We start from the raw sequence: 22,533 nt of genomic DNA on the forward strand, positions 1-22,533 counted from the left end.
TTAATATTCATGAGGCGAGCTCGGGCCGCAGCTCCCGGGAGCTGAGGCTGTCCAGCAGCGGGCGGGGCCTGGCGCTGGGGAGCCCGCGACCCGCGGGGAGGGTGTGTGTGGGGGGGCGGTGGCGGCGAAACGGGCGGGCGGCGCGCGGGATGGAACACCGAGACACCGACGGAATGCTCCGGATCGCCACATAATCCTCTGGAGCGGCCGCGCCGAACGCCATCGGCGTCTCCGTTCTCTTCGCGCCGCCGCCGCCGCCGTCTCCCACCTTCGCCTCACCTCCTCCTCCTCCGCTGCCTCCGGAGCTGGGGGAGCGACGTGAAGCCCCGCTACGATGGAGCCCGCCGCTGCAGCCCCGGCACAGCGACTCGCGGACCCCACGGGTGAGGACCAAGCCCTGGCGGCGGCGGCGGCCGAGGGCGGCCGGTGTCCGGATCCCGCGCTGAGCGCGGCGGCCCCGAGCGGCGGGAACGGCGGCGCGGCGCGAGAGGAGGCCCCCTGCGAGGCGCCGCCGGGGCCGCTGCCCGGCCGCGCCGGAGGCACCGGGCGCAGGCGGCGGCGGGGAGCTCCCCAGCCCGCGGCCGGTGGGGCCGCTCCGGTGCCCGCGGCCGGCGGCGGCGCCAACTCGCTGCTGCTGAAGAGAGGGCGGCTGAAGAGGAATCTGTCGGCCGCCGCCGCCGCCTCGTCGTCCTCGTCGCCGTCCTCGGCGTCTTCGGCCGCTGGCGGCCTCCCGGCGTCCTGCTCGGCCTCGGCGTCGCTGTGCACCCGGAGCCTGGACAGGAAGACGCTGCTCCTGAAGCACCGGCAGCTGCTTCAGCTGCAGCCGTCGGACAGGGACTGGGTGAGGCACCAGCTCCAGCGGGGCTGTGTGCACGTCTTTGACCGCCACATGGCCTCGTCCTACCTGCGCCCAGTGCTCTGCACGCTGGACACCACGGCCGCCGAGGTGGCGGCCCGGCTTCTGCAGCTGGGCCACAAAGGCGGCGGGGTGGTGAAGGTGCTGGGCTACGGGCCGCCTCCCGCCGCCGCCCCTGCCGCCAGCGATCAGACCCTGGACGGAGAGCACGGAAGGGACGTGGAGCCACCGCCCTCGAGCGGCACTGTTGGTGCTGTCCGGGGCCCTGCGCGCGCGCCTCCCGCCGATCTGCCGCTGCCCGGGGGCGCCTGGACGCGCTGTGCACCCCGCATCAGCCCCGCGCCTTCGGACTCCAGCCCCGGAGAGCTGTTCGCGGGCGGCCCCGGGTCCCCTCCCCGCGCCCCGCGCCCGGCCTCTGACACCGAGAGCTTCAGCCTGAGCCCCAGCGCCGAGAGCGTGTCAGACCGGCTGGACCCCTACAGCAGCGGCGGCGGCGGCTCCTCGTCGTCGTCGGAGGAGTTAGAGGCTGATCCGGCCATGCCCCACCGCCCCGGCCGCCCCGCGCAGCCTCGGCCGCCTTCCCCGAAGACCTCGGCTTTACTGCAGCCGAAAGCCCCGACGGGCGTAGACAGCACTGGCGTGATAGCGGGCGAGGGTCCCGGAGACGATAAGGCGATGGCAGCCGCAGCTCCGGACGTTCCTCTGTCGACTTCGGGGAGGATACGGGAGACCGTGCAAAAGACATCTCCGCCCTCCCTGTATGTACAGCTCCATGGAGAGACTACCCGGCGCCTGGAGGCGGACGAGAAGCCATTGCAGATCCAAAATGACTACCTCTTCCAACTGGGATTTGGGGAGCTGTGGAGGGTGCAGGAGGAAGGCATGGACTCAGAGATTGGCTGTCTCATTCGATTCTATGCAGGTAAGGAAGTTGCCTGCATGTTTATGCATGGCTTCGAACCTTGGCAGGGATCGATAAATGATTCCAGGGGCCTGGTGAGTCTGTCTGACACTCTTTTTCTAGCTTGTTCACATGCCGCCTGTGCAAGTACTAAATTGAGCATTCTTGAAATCTGCAAGGTTTAGAGTGTCCAGGCCTGAGGTTGGAAAGCCAGGTGGACAAGGTGACAAAGTCACCTGGAAATACAGGAAACAGGTAACACCCTAGAGGGGTACCAGTCCCTAACTTTAAAGGTGGTTTCCTCCAGGCCTCTGCTCTGGTTCGTTGGGTTGCAGGCGTTTTGGGATTCCAGGTAACTCCTTGACACTTTAATATAGACAGAGGACAATGACCAACGAAAAAATGCTCCATGATGCCTTCCTCTATTCAACTGTCCACAGTTTACCATTCGTAGACAGTAAAGTGCAGCGTGGGCCTCTTGGGAACTTTGTTCTTGTCAACTGATGCTCTTGTTTGTTCCACTGTCTGCCACGCGTGCGTATTTGCTCGCTGAGTCCTCATTGACACCTGAGAAGTGGGTATGTTCCTTGTTTTGGGTGCTGCTTACCTTCTGCCCTCTTTCATTGCTTTATTTCAGTTTCCAAGTTTGAATCTTAAAAAAAAAATGAATTGGCCTGTTTCTGAGTTATAGCTTTTATTGTCAGATACTTGAAATAGACTAGACTTAATAATGTCGGTGATTACTGCTTCTGATATGACCTGAACTCCTCTCTAGCATTTTTAGTATCTGTTCAAGTGCCTATACGGGTGTGACCAGTCAGTTTCTCCTCTTGGCTGGAACTAATTTGTGGAGTTACAGGGCTATTGGTTATTGTTTTTGAGCTTGGTAAGTTATTGCATTTTCTGGTTGAAAGAGTTTTTAGTGGTCAGAACTTAGCTAGCTAGCTTAAGAGCAATAAAACTTTTGGTGTTACATTTAGGTGTATATACTAACAACCTCGTGACTCCCATAGTGGTTGGTTCTTCCACATTAGTGTTTTTTCATTTTAGTTCAACATGTGCCCTAGTTGCAGTTTGGTTTGAATGAATGAGTCTTTAACACTTACGTTGATAATGCAAGGCCTCATCCCTGGACATAAACATAAACTGTTTTATTGAAGCTTTTTTGAACTTAAGTGGATATTTTGATTAATATTTGCCTTATAAAGAAAACCAAATTGTAATACAATAGCATTTTCCTGGAACTAATATCTTAATGGATGATATGTTCTTTAATGTTTTTTGTTTTTTTGTTTTTTCTTTTGGTATAGAAAAGTGTAGCAGCAACAACTGTATCTTTTTCTTCAATGGCTCATGTGACTGGTGAAATACTTTTTTTTTTTTTTTCAGAGGCATCAAATAGTACCACACTTGGAAAGGGAACTATTTTCAGATGAGAATGACAGTCTTTCTTAATCACATAGAGGGAAATGGGAATAACACAAGGACTATGTGATGGGTAATATTAGAGTATGCTTTAATGGATGGAGGAAGCTTTTCTCTGCTTTGCTCATGACTGGATGCTGATCAGGATAAATATCTGTTGGAAGGTTGGGATGTCACAGTTCTGAGATTTTGGTCGTCTTCAGAAGTGCTGAAATTATTCTGAGTGGGCTTTAAGCAGTTTGTTTTCTTTCATCTAAATTGAAAAATGATCTGATTTATGGCTAAATCTTAAATATGTTGTGATTTTAACCTTTTTGTTTGTTCATGAACAAGTAGTAATTGTTACCTCCTGAATTTACTGCTTTGTTTCTATGAGCACAGCATAAATAGATGCAGGCGTCTGTGTATATGCTCATAAAAGCAACTAATAAAATGAGGATGCCCTACACACATTATCCAGCCTATTCTTGAATCTGAAGCCTGTGTGCTTGTGTTGTAGAAGGAAGGTGTCTGACTGTTGGAAAGATGTGGGGTTGTCTATTTTGGTATATGAGCAAAGTTGGACTTACTTTAAGCCTAATTTAATATAATATACTGAGCATCTCTGTACTGATATTTGTCATAGAACAAAACTTAACATCACTAGATGCTATTTCAGTTTTTGCAAGGATGTGTGTTACTAACAGAAGGGTGCCGCTGAAAGGTGGTCTCACATAGCTTGAACGTTGTGAGGACATATGGCAAAGGCTTACCCAAGGCTGACAAGATTCCTAGAAATTGCTTTTGTCCTCCAGTGGAATATAGGACAGCCAAAAGGAAGCTGTTGTGTTTTGATAGTGCTTTTGTTAGCGAGAGGATAATTCATGTATGTTTTAAATGATTTCCTTTAAGAAGACACTGGAAAATTTTGTATTGATTTGCTCTGATAATTTAAATGTAGTGTATTCTTGAATTTATTGTTGCATGTCTTTTCTAGTGGAGTTAAGTGGAGTTTAAGATAGCTAGGAAGTTTGAGACTGCTTGAAAATATTTCCCTATATTTAAATTGAGAACATTATCATTATCTGTATTTTTACCTTCTCAGCTACCTGGTTTCTTATTTTCACAAAGTCCTTGTCCAGAAGAGAACTTCCATTCTCTTTTGAAGGTCACTGTTCAAAACCATTACAGTGCTTATAATCTTTCTCAGGTGGTTGAAGGGCCTTGAAAGCTATTTGCAGTTACTTTGAATGGTTTGGGGTAATGTAAAATGAAAGTCTTTAAATGAAGTCAGTGTGGATGAGAAGTACTACCTAATTACAGTTTCTGAAAACTTAGTTTGAAAATTAATACTGTACTTACGACAAAAGCATTCTTTGAGTTTCAAAATATTAGGAAATTGAGTTGGCTTTATCTAATGTTTCCTCAAGTTTGCTAATTATGCTAATGTTTAATTTCCTTTTAAAAATCTTGCACCTTAAGTTTTACCTGGAAGAATAATTTTAAGTTAAAAGAATTTTAGGAATTCAGTTACCTGATCTAAGTTATGAATACCTAGCATGAATGAGCTGTTTTGTTCAGGACTCCCTGGGGCATTTGTGTCATAGGGCAGTAGTATAAAGTCTTACATAAATTTTTTTCCTTACCTATTACTTTAGCTACAGTTGCCTGCTTAGTTCAAATCATAGCAACAAGAAAGAGTGTTACCAGACAGGAGAACACACCTCGCACCTAGTGTATTTTGGAAGGTGTGTTTATGTGGGCTTCTGTGGTAGTCAGCCAGCTTTCCTTCCCTCATTTCTACCCTCTTTCTCTTCTGGAAATGCTCAGTCCTTACATGATCTCGTACAAAAATGGGTGGTTATCTTCAACATCATACTTATTGATAAGCAGGTTCTTATTACTGTAATTACAGTAGTACCGAGTAGAGTAGTATAGTTTGAATATGTTACTCCAGTGTGAGCTTCAACAGTGCTTTGAAAGTACAAAGGATTTTACTTGATTTTGTTGTTTTTTTTGTGCCTAACACTTTGTTATGTTCATATATTTGTTCTTTTTTCACATGAAGCATGTGAATCTTTTGACTATGGCTTGCTAACTCCCATACATTGGGCTTTGATTGTCTTCTAGAATATGAAAGGGCTTCACTTAAATGATCTCATTTGTCTCTTCAGACTCCATTAGGGAGGAGGCCCTGGTGTCAGTCTTCTTTTCAGACTGCCCATCTGATGCTTGCTGTGGGTTTCAGCCCCTGGCGGAGCTGAGGTTAGGGAGCAGAACTTCTCTGTTTTGTAATTCAACTCACTTTCTATGAATTGGTGCTGAATTTAATTTACACTTGAATTTCCCCTAAAAGCTTTCAGAAAACATGCTATGTTTATAATGAGGTGCTATTACCAGTTTGTCCTATGTGGGGTTCCTTGTAAAGTGCAGATGACTCTATTTTTATCACATGGCCTTTAAAAATGTAAAGAACTGAGATTGACAACTGAGCACAGAACAGAAAGTATTGAAATATCCTAAGTATTGTGGTTATAAATTGTGATACTTACCTTTAAGGTTGAGAAGGCTATGGAGTTATTAGTTTTTTACCCAAGTATTCTTGTTTGTTAAATCTTTATTGGGAAATTACTGAACAGATAACTTGAGAGTGGGGGTTTATGTGATCTTTCCTTTAAAGCAATGAAAATACCCATCACTAAAGAGTATATGTATTTGAAATTAGAATTACCAATACTCCAACAACAAATAGTATTTTGACATTTTCTTGTACCATTTTGTAATTCTTAGGTGTGTGAGAGTTAGGGAGCAAGCATTCTTTGAATTTTACTATAGTGTTTTGAAAATGGTGGTGGTTTTGTATTCATAAGAATGATTGTAGCGGGGGAGACAGGTATAAATCAGTCTGTGCGAGGTCTAAGGTTATAAGTTTTAGCTTTTTCCTGAGGTAAGATTTAATCAGGAGTGCAGACCTAGTATTTGTGAGGCTCACACGTCAGTCCACAAAACCAAATGGACTGTCAAATCAGCTGCCTTAAACCGTTGCGTAAGATGTGTTTGTTCTTATAAAATTGAATTTAGCTTTTGTTTAATTAGGAAGGTAACATTCGCTGACATCATATAGGGTCTGTGCCTTGTATGAATCTTGGTATTTTTGCTTTTTTCTTGAGTTGGTTTGTGTAATTTCGTTAAGCAGCTGGTGGAGTGTGTCCTGATTCTTTTGACTTCCATCCTGTGTGGGTCCCCAAGGATGTGTTAAACACACACATGCACACAGAGGTATTTCTCCCATGGCCAGAGATTTCTGATGTGCCACATACTATTAATGTCTTCTGTTTCACGTGACTCAGCTCTGTGAACTTTGAGAGAACAATTTTCCCTCAAAGTTTCCCTAGAGTAAACAGCTCCTCTCTTTCAAAGGCATCTCATACCTCACCATTGAGATCAATTTAATGAGACACCTGTCAAATGAGGCGGCGTACATTTAATGATTTTGTTAGGTGTCACATTTTATGCAGTCCAGTCTGTCTGGACAGGAGTAGACTTAATTATAAACTCTGAAAGTCCACTGTATGGGAAAACTACTTCTTTAAAAATACCTGGCATTTGTGAAAATTGAGAAAGAGGCCTTATCAAAGTGTCTCCTAACATTCTGGGAAGAGAAGGCCCCTGGATCCAGCCCACGTTCTGAGACCCACTGGCACTGAGGGCTTGGACCCAGCCTAGTGTCCTGGACCTCTAAGGCAGGCTCTTTCTATTTACCTTTGGCTTTCTAAAGATAGCATAATAACCAAACCAAACCAAACCAAACCAAACCAAACCAAACCAAACCAAACCAAACCCCTGCCTCATGCAGTTCTAGGTATTTTAATCTAAGACTGTTTGACTGTTTTGTTTTATGTGAAGCCTCAATTAAGGATTTAGAAAACTCTAGGAAGCTGACAACTCCAGGATATGGAAAGAATGGATTTTAATGGTACTTTGATTAAAGAACACTAGGATATTTGGCTAGCCGTGACAGAGCTCTTTCAAGTTCTGTGGTATAGTAACTTTTATCATGCATGATAGTGGTCACCAGTTGATGAAGCACAGCTTAAATATGTTGGGTGTAGTGGTCTTCTTGTTATCACAACTCATTTGGAACCCTTTTTAGTATGTTATGTGGAGACAAAGCATAACTGTCCCACATATTTGTATTGAAATATTTTCTCATATTTTCAGATTCGATACTGTTTTTATTCATTCTGAACACATTTAATGATACAGTCTTATTGAATGAGTTATATATCTAGTGGCTTCTGCAGTTGTAGTGATGTGTTAAAAGTGGGCAAAGTGCTTTATTTGTATATAGTATATATTTTGCATTTGAAAACAAATATTTTGGCAAAAAAGAAAGAAATTTCCAGTATTTTTGGTGTAAACTTCATTTTTTAAATGAAGCCTGACTAAAAAAAAAATTAGTCTCATTTCCAGTTATAAAAATATATTCAATTGAAGATTGAATATAATGTGAAATAATTTAGTTGTGAGGCATTTTAATAATCAGTGAAAATTCTATTTAGAAATTTAAAGTATAAATGGATTTGAATGGCAGTTTTGTTTATTTGTTTCCCTTTAGTTTTTCTCCTTTTTCCCAAGCAGGAAGAGGTTTATCAGTGTGTTTTGTACTGCATATGTGTGGTAAGCAATGCTTGGATAATAGATCTTTTCATATTCCTGCCTCGGATAATGATGTGTTGGGACACTTGGACTTTCTCGTCAAGTACCAGGCTTCGTTTTAGATGTAGCCGGAGTAAGCATGAGCCATGCTGCTTTTCATTACCTGTTTATTGGTTTAATATTAATTAACTTCTGAAACATTGGTCCAGATTTTGACATTTTATAAACAGATTGAATTTTTGAGCCTTACTATGAGAACTGTATCACTTGGGAGAGCTTTCTTTTTTCTTATCCATGCATATTGAGGGTGAGGCTAGTTGCAGCCTTGTTATTGAAGCTACCTCGTGTGGTTCTTGCATTTGGCTGATGCTCTGTGTATGTTTTGGGGACAGGGAGTAAGTAAACTAAATGTTTATCAAAGTACAAAAATTTGGGAGTAAAAGCCCCCTCTTATTTCATAGTTTGGGAAGGAGATGGTAGTGTGTTTTTGAGAAACCAGTTTGTTCTGCGAGTTGGTAAACTTGATATGATTTGTTGATTTTTTTTTTCCTCCTGGTGCTGAGGAGAGGGGTACATATTAGACAGGAGTCCTACACGCTGAGCCTCATCTTTAGCCCTTTGTCTTTGTGAGACAGGTCTTGCTTTCTATATAGCTTACTATGGCTTTGACCATGAAACCTTTCTGTTCTTCTGCTGCTTTGGGCCACAGGTGTGAGGTAGCGGAATACTTGGATATTCATTTTAACCTACACTGGGCTGTGATTTCCTCATCTGTAAAACGATGAGCTTAGAAACAGGGCAAATCCAAGATCTCTTCCGACTCTTATCATTCTGAAACTCTTATCAGGAAGCCTAATTGATGCAGATTTTGAAAGTTGTTGTAGACTGATTTTAGATGGATTTGAAAGTTGGAGTTGTTTTGAGTTCTGTGTTGTTGGTTCAAAACTGTCAAATCACCTAGAACTTATATCTAATATATTAGATGTCAAAGCAAACTTTACATCTGATATATTGCAGTCAAAGCAGACTTCTGTTTGGATAAAGAAGATAAATAATGTTTTATTTAATCTCTTCACCATTGATATTTCCCAAAGTAGAATCTGGATGCTAGAGGTGAGTTGAAGTTAAACTCTTTTCTTAATTGATTCGTAAAGTTCCCTTCACAATCTGGTTTATGTAGCTTACTGTAATAACATATAGAGGAATCTCATTGCTCAAAACTGCTGGTTGAATATTTTTTAAAGTTTGTTTTATGTGTATGTATGTGTGTTTATGGACCTGTGTGTGTGTGTGTGTGTGTGTGTGTGTGTGTGTGTGTGGGTAGGTAGGTAGGTAGATAGGTAGGTAGATAAGCCAGAAGAAGCCCCCACATATGCTGGAACTAGAGTCACAGGCAGTTGTGAGCTGTGCACAGTGTGGGTACTGGGGAACTGAGTCTGGGTCTTCTGAAAGAGTAACAAGTGCTCATAGCCTTTAAGCCATTCTCCAGCTCTGGTTGTTTAGTTGTAGCTCATGGTAGACTGAAAATTCCCATTACTCTTCTCAGATTATAGAATTCAGAAAACTGAGATAATTTAGCACAACTGTATTTTACTAGATGAGGAAAGTAAACTCCAATCTGTTCAGTCAGAATTAAGAGGACACCCAGATTTTGATAAGTCCTCTAGTGTCATTTTCTCCACACTGTGAGCTTGTAAGATGAACTATTTTTAGGTGTTCTTTATGTTTTAATTATTCAATACGAAGGCTGATAACTGTTCTTTACACATTTCCTGGTTTCTTTATTACTGTTTCTTTCTAATCAGTGCCGTTGAGAGGTGGCTATCGCTGTGGCGGACTGTAAGGGGAGAGCCTGTAACTGAGGAGCCGACCGCCATGTGCTCAGTGCACAGAGGGAAATAGATTTCATTCCTGATGCTACCTGCTCCTCGGGAGATTTAGCATAGACCTCAGACCAGTTGCCAGGGAAGAGGCTGAGCTTTAGAATATCAGTTTGGGCTTGCTCCAACTTTGAAGTTGAAGTAGCTAGAAGTTTGGAAATGTTGGAAAAAGAAATCATTGAATTAAAAAAAAAACTAATCAGAAAATATTAGAGTAGATTTGAAGTACTTCTTTCCAAGAATATCTGTACTACAATATCCCATATTAATTGTTCTTATAAATTTATTATTATATTGGAACATATAAATTGTTCCATGTAGGGGCTGGTGAGATGGCTCAGTGGGTAAGAGCACCCGACTGCTCTTCCGAAGGTCCAGAGTTCAAATCCCAGCAACCACATGGTGGCTCACAACCATCCGTAATGAGATCTGACTCCCTCTTCTGGAGTGTCTGAAGACAGCTACAGTGTACTTACATATAATCAATAAATAAATCTTTTAAAAAAAAAAATTGTTCCATGTAAAAAACCTAAAAGTTCAATATAATTTAACCTAAAGTTAATTATGCAGTTTATTATTCTAGTATCTGTGTTAAGTTCTACTGAAGTCCCCGTTCATGGAGTCTGCCTTTGTAGTGTGCATAGTTGGAAAACTTTGTTCACTGATATTTGTACTTCTGTTATGTATTGATTTTAAAGTCTGTATCATGAAAATTACTTTGAGAGGTATTTATCAATCATCCATCCATCCATCAATCCTTCAATCCATCCGTTCATCTAACCACCCACCTATCACATGTGATAGCAAAAATGTAATTTGTGAGCTCTGGAAACAAATTTCCAGGTATTTTTAAGAGGGTATGAGAAAGATTTCCTGTTAATGGGGCTCAAGTTTTGTGAATTGATTCCCTGGAGAATTCCTGTTCATTTTTAGTATGAGAAGAGAAACCTTCAAAGTGCAGGAGTACAAAGGTGCGAAAGGGCAGAGTTACATTGCATCTGGAAGATTCAGTGATGTATCCCAGATGCTGAAGCAAGGGAGGAATTTCTTGATGGTTTCTTAGAAAAATGGGATGGCCTGGTTGCTGGTGACTTTCGGGTTTAAATAACAAGGAACTTTTATGCATAAATCCTGCTCTAGTAACCAGACTTAATTCTGTCTTGAACTCAGGCATGCACGTCCACACACATATTCCCACTGCATTTTTAGGTCGTCGACAACAGGAGTTGGTGATTGTATTTGTGGGTGAAGTATATGCACAGCATATTCTCGAGGAAGAAAAAAACCTTAACAAACTACTCTTCATGTTTTCTTGAGCCTTTCTCCACATTGGTAGCTTAATGTGAATGCCTGTTTACGTCACTAATCTGTCTTGGGTGGGACGCTTTTCTCTTGATTTACAAATCTCTTTGGGAGGTTCATTTAGGGAAAAGTTTTGTTTCCCAAATCTGTAATATTTTTGTTATCCATTCACTTCTTCCCAGTTTTTCCCTCCGAGTTCTCAGGCCTTACCATGCTTAGGAATGCCTTCATCTTCCCAAGACTGAAAAACAGCCCTTGCTGTCATTTCGGTTATCTATCTGTTGTTTGATTAGGATAGGGAGTAGGGAAGTAGGGAATTGAAGCTGTCCCCGAATTTTAAAATTGAGTAATTTTTTTCTTTACTTATTGAAAATGCTTCTCTTTTCCTCAGAGATTTTTGCTTTTTACTTGATAGGAAATTCAGATTTATGCTATGGAGTGTTTTTGGCCCAGTGACATTTGAATTTGTTGAGGCAAAAATAAGAGAGAAAAGGCTACTCAGTTAGTGTACTACTGCTTTTCTTTTTTATGCTTTAATTTCATATATTGCCATTACTTTAAAAAACACTTATTTTCTGTGTACATGTGTGTATTTGTACTACCCGTGTTCAGTACCAGCCAAGGTCAGAAGAGGGTGTTGGAACTCTTGGAAGTGGAGTTACAGGTGGTTGTGAGCCCACTAGACTTAGGTGCTGAAACTGAACCCCAGTCCTTTGGAAGAGCAGTGAGGTTGTTTTGTTTTGTTTTGTTTGACAGGGGTTCTCGGTATATACCTGACTGTTCTGGACATCTTGGCTAGCCTTAAATTTACAGAGAGTGGCCTGCCTTTGTCACCCAAGTGACACCACCATGCTGGGCCTACAGTGAGTGTTCTTAGCACTGAGCCATCTCTCTAGCTCGGGATGGAACTCAGGTTGTCAGGTGTGGTGACAAATATCTTTACTCACTGAGCCAACTTGCTGTACCATGGTCATATCCATCCCTCCTTCCCTTCACTTTAGAAACATGATTCTATGTTTCAAATTTGAAATCTTGGAATACTTTCCTTTTCATTAGGAATGAATCTCAGTTTCTTATTTACATTTAAATAGAAAATCCCTCTATTTCTCTTTGTGGAGAAATCTGAATTACCCCGATGGCTATTGTGAAATACAGTAGGTTTATCTTTGGGATTTAGAAAAAGTAAGGCTATGATGCCTTTTAGAGTCAGGAGGCCTGGCTGCCATTGGGGCTCTGAGGTTTTCTCTGGTTGACCTGGGAAGTAGGTACATGGAGTGGTCATGAACCAATCGCAATTACTATTACTGTGTTTTGGTACTTGGGATTGAATCCAGTGGCTCATGTGTGCTGAGCAATGTCTCTAGCCCTGATGAAAAACTCAAGGTCAGTCAGAGACATTGTTTGAAAGGAGTTAGGTGTGTTCTTGAGGATGACAATCAGGGTTGCCCTCAGCTTCCATATGTGCTTGTACCTGTACACACAAACACAAACACGCACGCGCGCACACACACATATTATAAAAAGAGTAATTTGAAAGAACTCTGATTTGATATAGGGGAGCATTGTGTTACTGGGACCAGTGTTCCTGTGGAAACTGCTGTACATGAACTCTCAGAAATGATGAAATGGTATTTAGTGGGGGTGGAGGAAGGTTGAAGCAATGATATTAAATGTAGAAGATTCAAATAGAGTATCATCTTTGTTAAGCAGCTTTAAAAATCTGGTGACCAATTCCTAATTATTAAGTGTCTACAAGCTATAAGTTGAACTGCTATCACACTTTGGCTTTATAAGATTTTACTTGGTAGAGAACTGGGTTTCTTTTCTGCAGGGTTATTTTAGCCAAGTTCTTCCAGTGTAGCTCAAGGTGACCTTGAACTTGCAGCAGTACTCCAGACTTAGCTTGCTAAGTGCTGGGATTCCAAGTATATAGACCACTGTACTTGGTCATGGGCTTTTAAGTTGTGTTGCTGAGGTTCCAAATCTCCATTTCTGGAAGTAGACTTTAGATTTGAATACATTCATGCTTAGAAGGTGGGTATACAGTCCCATTGCTCTGCAACATTAAATGAACTAAGATTTTAGTTGACAGACTGATTTGTTAACTGCAAGTGTTGTAGTTTGCTGTCTTTTGCTGTGATAAGGACCTTGACCAAAGCAACTTGGGTGTTCCACTTCACAGCTTATAGTTTTTTCTAAGAGCAATCAGGGGTAGAACCTGAGGCAGGAATATGGAGGGTGGAACCAGAGAAGGGGACAAGGAGGAATGCTATTTTACTGGCACATGGCGGCATAGCTCACAGTGCCCTGCACACCCTCCTGTATCAATCAATAAGCAAGAAAATTCCCCACCAGCATGCCGGAGGCATTTCCTCTACGTTGGCCTCCTCTTTCCAGATGTCTCCAGCTTTTGTCAAATTAAGAAAAAAACCTAACAAGCACAGCAAATAACATTTATTTTTTACCCCCACATTAACAAAGCAGAGGTCACTTCTTTTAATTTGCAAAATTAAGTGCAAAAGATTTAAACTGCCTCATCATTGTTGTATCCTGCTGTATAACGCCTAAAAATGTATAGTAGTTTATTACTTAGCAAAGAGATTACAGTTTGAGGCCATGTTTCAAGTTCTTTATAAATATTAACTAATTTAATCCTCATCATAACCCCAGGAGCAGATAGTGCTATGTGTATTGCAGATACACAAACTGAATTACCAGTTTGCAGGCTGACTGGATTTGTTTAGCAAGCAAGGCAGAGGTAAAATTTAGGTCCACATGTATCTGGTGCCGGGGTTAACTAGTTCTCTAGTTAGTGTTCTCTTTGACCTGCTGTAGAAAACAGTATGGCCCTGTGGTCAGGTGTGCTACATCTGTATTGAGAAGCACAGACTTGGAGCTCTAGGTTCTGGGCTTGAGGCCTGCCTGTGCCACCAGCTCTGCTTCCTTTACTTCCTGCTGCTTAAGCTGGCTGAGGATCTTTTGGGACCTGAAGGAAACTGCCTAGGAACACAGTATTACAAAGCAGGTACTAATTAGCCACGTATTGCTAGGGTTTTCTTTTTGGTGGGAAGAGCATTGACTGAGAAACTGGAGACCTGTGTTTAACCATGAGCCTCTCCACTTGATGTGATGCCTGTAATAAGTCCTTTAACCCCCTCAGCCTCATTTGTCAGAGAGGGAGAAAAGGCGATTAAAAAAAAATCCATCTGAAAGAACTTTGTGAGGTTGAGATTTGAGGATATATGTGGAAGTGCTTTGTAAACTGTGAGATGTTATGTAAACATAATGTGGTTCTATTATTTTTAGCAATAGTAAATTGCCACAGATGTTAATGAGTGTTAATTAGGGCTCATTAAGGAAGGGGGGGCGGGATACTGTTTTTGGCCCTGATGCTCAGTTATAGAAGACCACATTCAATTGGTAGTTACTACTGAATATCTCCAACATAGAAGGTGTTTAATATGATTTACCTAAGATGCCTTGAAAGACTTGAGGGCACTTTGGGGAGACATGGTAACATTTACAACAGAAAAGTGATACTTTTAAAGCAAGCCGGGGTTCTCACTAGTTACTCTAATAGCAGAAAAAGAGGGAGGGTCCTAGCTACACAGAGTGCACTCTGGGAAAGCTTGAGCCCTTGAAGGGCCACGAGGAATAATTGCTGCCTTACTTCTGGGATCTGGCTTGTTTATAGAAACCATAAGGCTTTAGTTCAAGGTCCATTTATATTGCTAGGGTTAGTCATTCCAATTTCATCTTTAAAATTTGCCAAGTACTCCCCTAGGCACCCAGGCATTTTTATTTGTTTGAATTATTTGGGGCTTGCTTTTGTATCATAGCTTGTTAGTGTCTAGGTTCTGGGGAAAGCATCTATTAACATCTTTTGCTTAGATGTGAATGTGTGCCTGAAGCTTTGCAGTGGCCCATGTTATGCTGAAAGACATTATCATCATCATCATCTTCTTCATCATCATCATCATCATCTTCTTCTTCTTCTTCTTTATCATCTTCATCTCCTCCTCCTCCTCCTCCTTCATCTTCTTTTTAAGGCCTGTCACATTTTATTTTTATATGGATTTATGAGTTTTATGGGAGATGCTATGTTTCTGTTTTGAAAGAAGGCACTTAAATTTCATGTATTGACCACATTAATGTAAAATTTGAATGATAACAAACTGATCATGACTTTGTGCTTTAAAAAGAAGTCTTAGACTTTGTGTTAAACTTCATGGACAATTTTTTATCCTTTAAACTATGTGTTGATTAGGAGAAAGTACAATTCTTAGGTGTTCACATAAACATAGCCAATATACTGTCTTTTCCCCTCTTGTCTATAACACTGCCCACAGGTAAGCCATTTAAACTTTTGTGTTACATTTGTTAATTTGTATATGTGTGTATATATAGGTGCATGTATTAGTATATATTTATGTGTGTATATGTACACATGTATATGTATATATGCATATGTGTAATATATGTGTGTATGGATATGTATATATGCACGTATATATGTGTATATGTGTATATATGGATATGCATGTATATGTATGTATGTATATCTGTATGTGTGTGTGTATTGCTCATCAGGTAGAGGACAACTTGCTTTCATTGGTAAGGTGAAGTTTTTACTAATGAGGTCTTATGAATTATCATCTCTGTGAAATGCTGCCTTATATATTAATGTGAATGACAACCCTAGAAGAGCTATGTTTTGCTCTTCCACATTAGCTGTAAGATTCTGACATATATCATAAAATATTTCTGATCTTGTCTGACAAAAATAAGTCATGCTTCTAAGTCAAATGAAAATACTTATAATTCAGACTGATCAGAATTCAAGCTAATTATCTGCCAATATACATTTTCCACCACCATTAGCACCTATTTGCCCTCTGGAAATGTTTACAGAGACTTTAGCTGACTCATTACCACAGTTTCCATACCTGACAGGCTGACTTCATGGGATGTTTTAACTGAAGTGTTATCAGCAGTGTGATCATAAGAAGGATAGCTACTGGCACATGTGATTATACAGCAGAACCTCAATGAGCCCTTGTTCTCTAATACAGGAGGACAAATGCTTTGTAAGTGTCTATCTTGGAACTACTTAAGAGGACAAGGCTGTTCTAAAGACACTAAGCAAGAGGCTGTTTCAGAGTGCAGGGCTTGTCCTCTATGGTCAGGATGCTTGTGTTCTAGCCTGAGTCAGCTTGTAGCTTATAGACCACTGGAGCTGTCACTGCACCTCTGCCCTTAGTACACACAAAACAGAGTGGTTTGCAGGTCTGCTTTAAGGAACTGACAGATTAGCCTACCTGGCGTCTACCTCCAGATAGTACTGGTGGATAAAGGCATAAATCATGTTTATTTATCTTTAAGGTACTTTGATATGGACATTTATATTTAATCTATGCACAGTATATTCTTTATCTTAATAGAACTCTTTTTGAACAAACCAGCATTGTTTGTAGACAGCTATCAAGGCGACACTGTGCGAATAGTGTAATGTTTACTCAAGTATAGTTTTCCAGGCTTTACTGGCAAAAAGGGAGGCAGCCTTGGGGGTGTCCCAGAGTTTAGAATCTTAATAATCTCTATCCTCCTGCCTCCGCCTCCTTAGTCTGTACCACCCACTCACCACCCACCAGTCCAGTTTCTTATTTCTCACAGAAGCCTAATATTAGGAAATTCTTGACAGATGGTCAACTAGCATCCTCCTGCAAGCTATGAAGGTAAGCACTTTGTTCCAGGACAGCATTTCTAGAGTTTTGCTATGAAATACGTTGTTTGGACCAGCAGCTCCTCGGAACTTGTTAGGGATGCAGACTCTCAGGACCTCCCTCCAGATTTTCCTGTTACCACTTTAACAGGATACCCAGGTGTTTTCGTGGACACTGTAGACTCTGAGAAGTACTAGTGCTGAGTAAATTGGGTGTGGAGAGATTTGGAGTTGGGGTGGAATGATTGTGTGAGATTCAGATGTGACTTAGGGAGACAGTGGGTTCCTGAATAGGGCAGAGAGAAGGAGGGAAAACAGAGACTTATATGACTTCATCCTGAGATCCACTTGCTAATTGACTGTCTTACTGGTAGAAATCACAAAATTTGTAAATTTGTGGTTTGGGTAATGGGAGGATTGTGGGTCAATTTATGAAAGTAGTAGGTATGAGGTGTCACACATTTAGTAAGATGTATGGACTGGGCATGTAGTTAGAGGCTGGCGGCATAATGAGTGACGGTTTGCCTCCTGCTCTGTTTCACAGATGGCACATTGCCTTTGCTGAGACATGAGTGAGCTGGTTGCTGTCCTCCCCTTAGCTGGCAGCCTTCCTTGGTTTACACCAGCTTCTAAGAATTGGTCCAACTTTGTTGTTTACTATTGGTTAGTGTAAGCGTTGACTCAGGAAGATGGTAGAAATGTTGCCTAGTTGTCTTACAAGAGTCCATTTTAAAAATACAAAATAAATGTGAGTACTGGCTATGGCTATGGGACACAAGTGAAGAGATCTAAGAAGAATATTTTATTTATGGAATTCTTAGGTTGTATTATTTTAAATGGCAATGCTTTCCTTTATAGTGGGGTGGGGACTTATATAAACAATTACCACCCTGCTTCCTGAAAGTAGAATGATTCTACTTTGTGGACTGGATATGAAAGGTATAGAAGTGTTGACCATTGTTCTCCAAGCAGAGTAGATGCAGTTCTCATCAGAACAGCTCTAACTACTTGCAAGAGACCCTGGAGTCCATTGACTGGTGACCTTTCTTCATAGAAGGAGGGGTGGGGAGAGTTCTTGGTTCCCCTTCACCTCCTGAGTCACTCCTGCTGGCACGGCCCAGCTTAGCCACCATTGTCCATGGCTTCCTGAGGTGCTGTGGAAGGTTAACTGAAGGAAGATTCCGTCGGTGCAGTTAGGAGAAAGTCCTCATCCATACTTGGATGAGTGGTGTCCGTGCTAAGCCATCATGCAAGCAGGCAGAGTTTTAATACGTTAAATTGAAGGGTGACATGACTAGATTTGTATTATAGGATACTAGTGGACAGTCGGCTGGAGGGAGAGTTGGAGGAAGTTCCTGGACGCTGGGGGTCTTCTTCAGGTGGAACATTTAGTAAACTCTTACAGAATTTATTTATGTTAATGTTGCCTGTTCCCAGCAAGCAATGTGATTTGTTGTCTTTGCCTCAGGTCAGCCTAGTCGGAAAGAAGAAAAGAACTAACAGTATGGACTCTGCCACTTTCAAGGTTTACAAGCATGGTGGTTGTGCCAAATAGAAAAATAACCAGCTCTGTTTTGGTAGGTGGCAGAGGTTTTGAAGATCTGGAAGAGTAACCCAGGAAGTAGGAGTGTGTGGGAAAAGGCCTGGGTGGAGTGGTGTAGCTACCTAGTTGTTCCATGAGGAAGGGCGTATCCAACCTTTTGGTATTTTTCACTTGACTTTGTTTCATACAAAGTCCATGCTCAGGAATGATACAATTGAATTACAAAACAAAACAAGACAAAACAACACCAAAACTCTTCATGTTTCAAGTGAATTTATGATATGTTGGGCTACATTCATAGCTATTGTAGCGTCTGGGCTGTTGATTGAATATATTTGGATGATGTTGTATAGATAAAAAAAAAATCCACCAGCATAGAGGAATTGTTTAGACTATAGAATTATGGATTTTAGTATTTAATTATGTGTGTAATATGTCTGTAGGGGACGGGTAATCAGACTTTTTAAACATGAATTTCTGATAGAATTTGAATATGTTTCCCCTTATGGGAAGTAGAGATATACTGTCAAACAAGACTGACAGGGTTTTAGATGCCAGTTTCACTTGGTTTCTAGTCTGAGTGAGTATAATCCCACTAATCAACTCTTAAGAATTCTTTAAATGAGGGGGAGAGATGAGTTAGAATTTGAATATGTCCAGTGTGGTATACTAAAGGACATCAGGCATGTCAAAGCTCAGGCATCATTTATATTAAAGCATTAGAGTTTTTGGTGGAATTTGGGAATGTAGTGCCCTAGTTTGCATCTCTATCCCTGTGATTAAACACTGACGAAAAGAAGCTTGGAGAGGAAGTTGTTTATTTAATTTACATGATAGTTTGTCATGAAGGAAAGTCAGGGCAGGAACCTGAGGCAGGGACTGAACCATAACAGTGGAGGAACACTGCTCACAGGCTTGCTCCCGTGGCTTGCTCAGCCTGCTTTCTTACACACCCAGGACCTCCCACCCAGGGATGGTATTGCTCACAATGGGCTGGGTCCTCCCACATCAATCATTAATTAAGGCGGGAGGCCAACCTGATGGAGGCAGTTCCTTAAGGATCCCTCTTCCCAGGTGATTCTTCTTTAGGTCAAGTTGACACAAAGGAATAAGACAGAGTGTTATACAGGGTGCACATAGTTCTGAGGAAGCAGCTCTGACGAATGCTTTTATTTAAAAAGTGTTGATGGGTTAATATTGAGTGAAAAAAGTCAGACACAGAAGAGATGTAGTCTATATGATAGGCAGTTAATAGCCAACTTTTGGTGTTGTAGCTGTCAAAGCGTTAGCAATGGGAAACGACATTGAGTCACCGAGTCTTTGTATTGATCTGAAGTTTAGTTTTCTTGAGTGAAGATTTATGGAACTGAACTCTCTACAGGTGGTGAGGTTGAGTACATACAAGATGGAAGAGAGGTAAAAGGTCCTGAGAGGAGCATTGTTACTGTTCTGAGATGAGGGAAAGAGACGGAGGCAAAGGATGATGGATGAACGGAGAAGAAAAACAAAGGAAGGGAATTCCTAGAAGAAACAAATGGAGGCAGAACCCACTTGGATCCATGTTAACCTTGAACCATCCAGACATTTCCCTGAGACAGAAGGATGAGTGAAGAAAAAAGTTCTTGGATCTGGAGAGAGTGCTCAGCAATGAGGAGTACTCAGTGCTCACAGAGGACCCGGGCTTGGTCCCAGCACCCGTGTCAGGGGGCTCACAACTGTCTGTGACTCCAGTTTCAGTGGACCATGACCCCTTTTGGCCTCTACAAGTACCTCCATGCACAGGCAGTGCAAAACAACTCAGGCATGCTCACTTAAATAACCATAAATAAAACAAAATACTTCCTTTTTTAAAAGGAAAAGATTGTTTTTCTGAGAGTTCAGAGTTCGGACTCAGCTGGCTTCAGACTTTTTAGTGAATTGGAAGGTGGCACCAAGCCTTCATATTTGTTGTAGTGTACCTTTTCTTAAGTCAGCCAATCAGCTGATCAGTCTACCCTTAAATTGGAGACTTCTTGACTGTTTTCAACTGGTGCTGAATTTTCTAAAGGGCGAGCGTTCTGGGGCTCGGTGTGTGTGTCACAGTGCACTGGAAAGAGGGTGAGGATAAAGAGGAGATTAGGAACAGATTGCCAGGCATGGTCTTGTAGATTTGGCTCGGTTTGCATTGGGCAGGTTGTCGTGGTAGCAGTTTCTGATTCTCTCCTCACTTTGTCTCGAGTGTGTGCAGGAGAGGTGGAGATGGAGAGGAGGCAGCAGCGTGGTCAGACGCTTTCTGTCATGTAGTAAATGAGAGGCTGGGATTATGCCTTCTCTATTTCCTTTTTTGTTTGTAAAATCACTTCTGGATTACTTTTGAGAAAATTTTGGCTTTTTTTCCTTTTCCCTATGACTTGATTATATTTGAAGATAAGAACTGTTTGGTGAATATTATTTTTCATTTTTAGATTAATAAAGTGATTTAGAGTTTAAATCTGTTTACAAAGTTAGTATAAGACCATGATAAAATTTAAGTATATATGTATATGTGTGCCGTGTATGCAAACCAGATGATATAGTGCACAGTTAATGTATTCTAAATAATAAATACTGGCAAGAAACTAATGAACATGTGATTTTCCTTAATTATAAGCATAGAATTCCTATTTTGTGTTCATTATTGGACTATATGCAGAGATTTCAAAATGAGTTTTTGACATTATTTTGATTGCTTTTAAGAATAAATTCCTCAAATATGTATAAAATTTCCTAGATCATTTGGCTATTTTATGTTCAAGTTCCAATATTTTTATATATTTCTTATCTGCATGTATATGTGTATGGAAATCAGTGGTCAGTCGTGGGTGTGTCCACCTCTTTTTGAGAGCCTCTCTCTTCCTGGGGCTCTAGTCGAGCTGGAGTAGCCAGCAAGCCTTAGGGACCCTGCCTCTGCCTCTCCAGTGCTGGCTTCCAAGCGCTTGTGTGTGACAAGCACTTTACTAGTTGTCCCATCTCCCCTGCCCTGGCTTCCATAAATTTCTAGTAATAAACTTCTTAAGGACTATGGAAGAAACTCTTGCACGTGCCCCCGTGGCCAGCATGTGCCCCCTGTACGTCACTTGCTAAGCAGCAGGCTGTGTCTTCACCCTGTGCACACACTCTTTACTGACTGAACCACCTCCCTAACCCCAGCTTCCATAATTTCTAGTTCATTGCTTAACCACTTGGCTACAACTACAACTACAGGGTTTTAAACCGGCCATTCAGAAGAACCGTGAGTGTTAATTCTTCACCCGAAGCTGATGGATCGCCAGACAGAATGGTTGGGGAATTGAGCTTAATTTACCAGGACCTGGAATCCTGACAGGACTGCCCCCTGCTCAGGATAGCTGCACAGTTTTGCTGTTATTCACACAGGAACTTTGTTATTTACAGGCTTAGCAGTTTCTGGCATGAAGTTTTATTTGTGTTCAAAAGTCACTGATCAGTGGTAACAGGAACTTTAAAAATATGAGATACTGTTGTGCCCCTACCCACTCTGTCATCTCAAACAGTTATAGAGTGCTTGCCTTTGCTTTCAAGGTGGTATAAGGTGTTTTGGAGGTGGAGGGAAAACTTGAATCGGCCCCAGCTTTTTCAGAAGATTAACCAATTTGAACAAGGACACTGATTGTCATGAGAAAAGCACCAGGAGCATTCTTCCTCTTTCCTTTATGGTTTCTTGAACTTGGTGCTTGTAAAATGTCAGTCTATAATCAGATAGATAAGGCCCCTGCTCCCAGGACTTCAAAGTAAAGGGCGACTTTACCAACTATTAAGCCGGATCTGGTATCACCTTCCTGCAGTTTACCCCTTAGGAAGCAAAAAAGGAAAGTTGATGCAAATTCCCAGCCAGCCTGTTCTATAGAGCAAGACCATGTCTCACCTTCCATTCTCCTCAGAAAATTACTAAGTACTCATAGAAAGAGCCATTCGTAACTGTGATATGTGCCCCCAGGGGCAGGGTATGCTGTGCATCCTTCCTGTGAGCACTGAGTTTTAGATGGTGCTTAGAATAAATGATACATGAAAATGTGTTCAGGTAGAGGGGCAGATGTATGGAGGCCGAAGGCCTGAGGCTGGGAGCTCAGCATCTCTAAGGATCTAGGGGAAGACTTGGGACTGTTGGCAGACAGCAGGAACCTCAGTGTAGTCACTTACGGGGTGGAGGAGGTGGGGGATGGCTGCTTCTGCTTGTATAACATTTTGTTCACAGCTCTATTCCCCCACCTTAAGTATAGTACAGAATAG

General features: G+C 41.9%; 1 protein-coding gene across 1 annotated transcript in view; it reads left to right on the forward strand.

Moving 5' to 3' along the window:
• Nucleotides 1-199: 199 nt before the first annotated feature.
• Nucleotides 200-22,533, forward strand: part of Phlpp1 (PH domain and leucine rich repeat protein phosphatase 1) — a 222,377-nt gene continuing 200,043 nt past the window's right edge. Inside the window, exon 1 of the mRNA NM_133821.3 lies at nucleotides 200-1,778. Within this exon, the coding sequence (NP_598582.3) occupies nucleotides 335-1,778 (1,444 nt within the window). The 5' untranslated portion in view covers nucleotides 200-334. The remainder of the gene's footprint in view (nucleotides 1,779-22,533) is intronic.

This window comes from Mus musculus, chromosome 1, assembly GCF_000001635.26.
Source record: "Mus musculus strain C57BL/6J chromosome 1, GRCm38.p6 C57BL/6J".
Taxonomy (NCBI): Eukaryota; Metazoa; Chordata; class Mammalia; order Rodentia; family Muridae; genus Mus; species Mus musculus.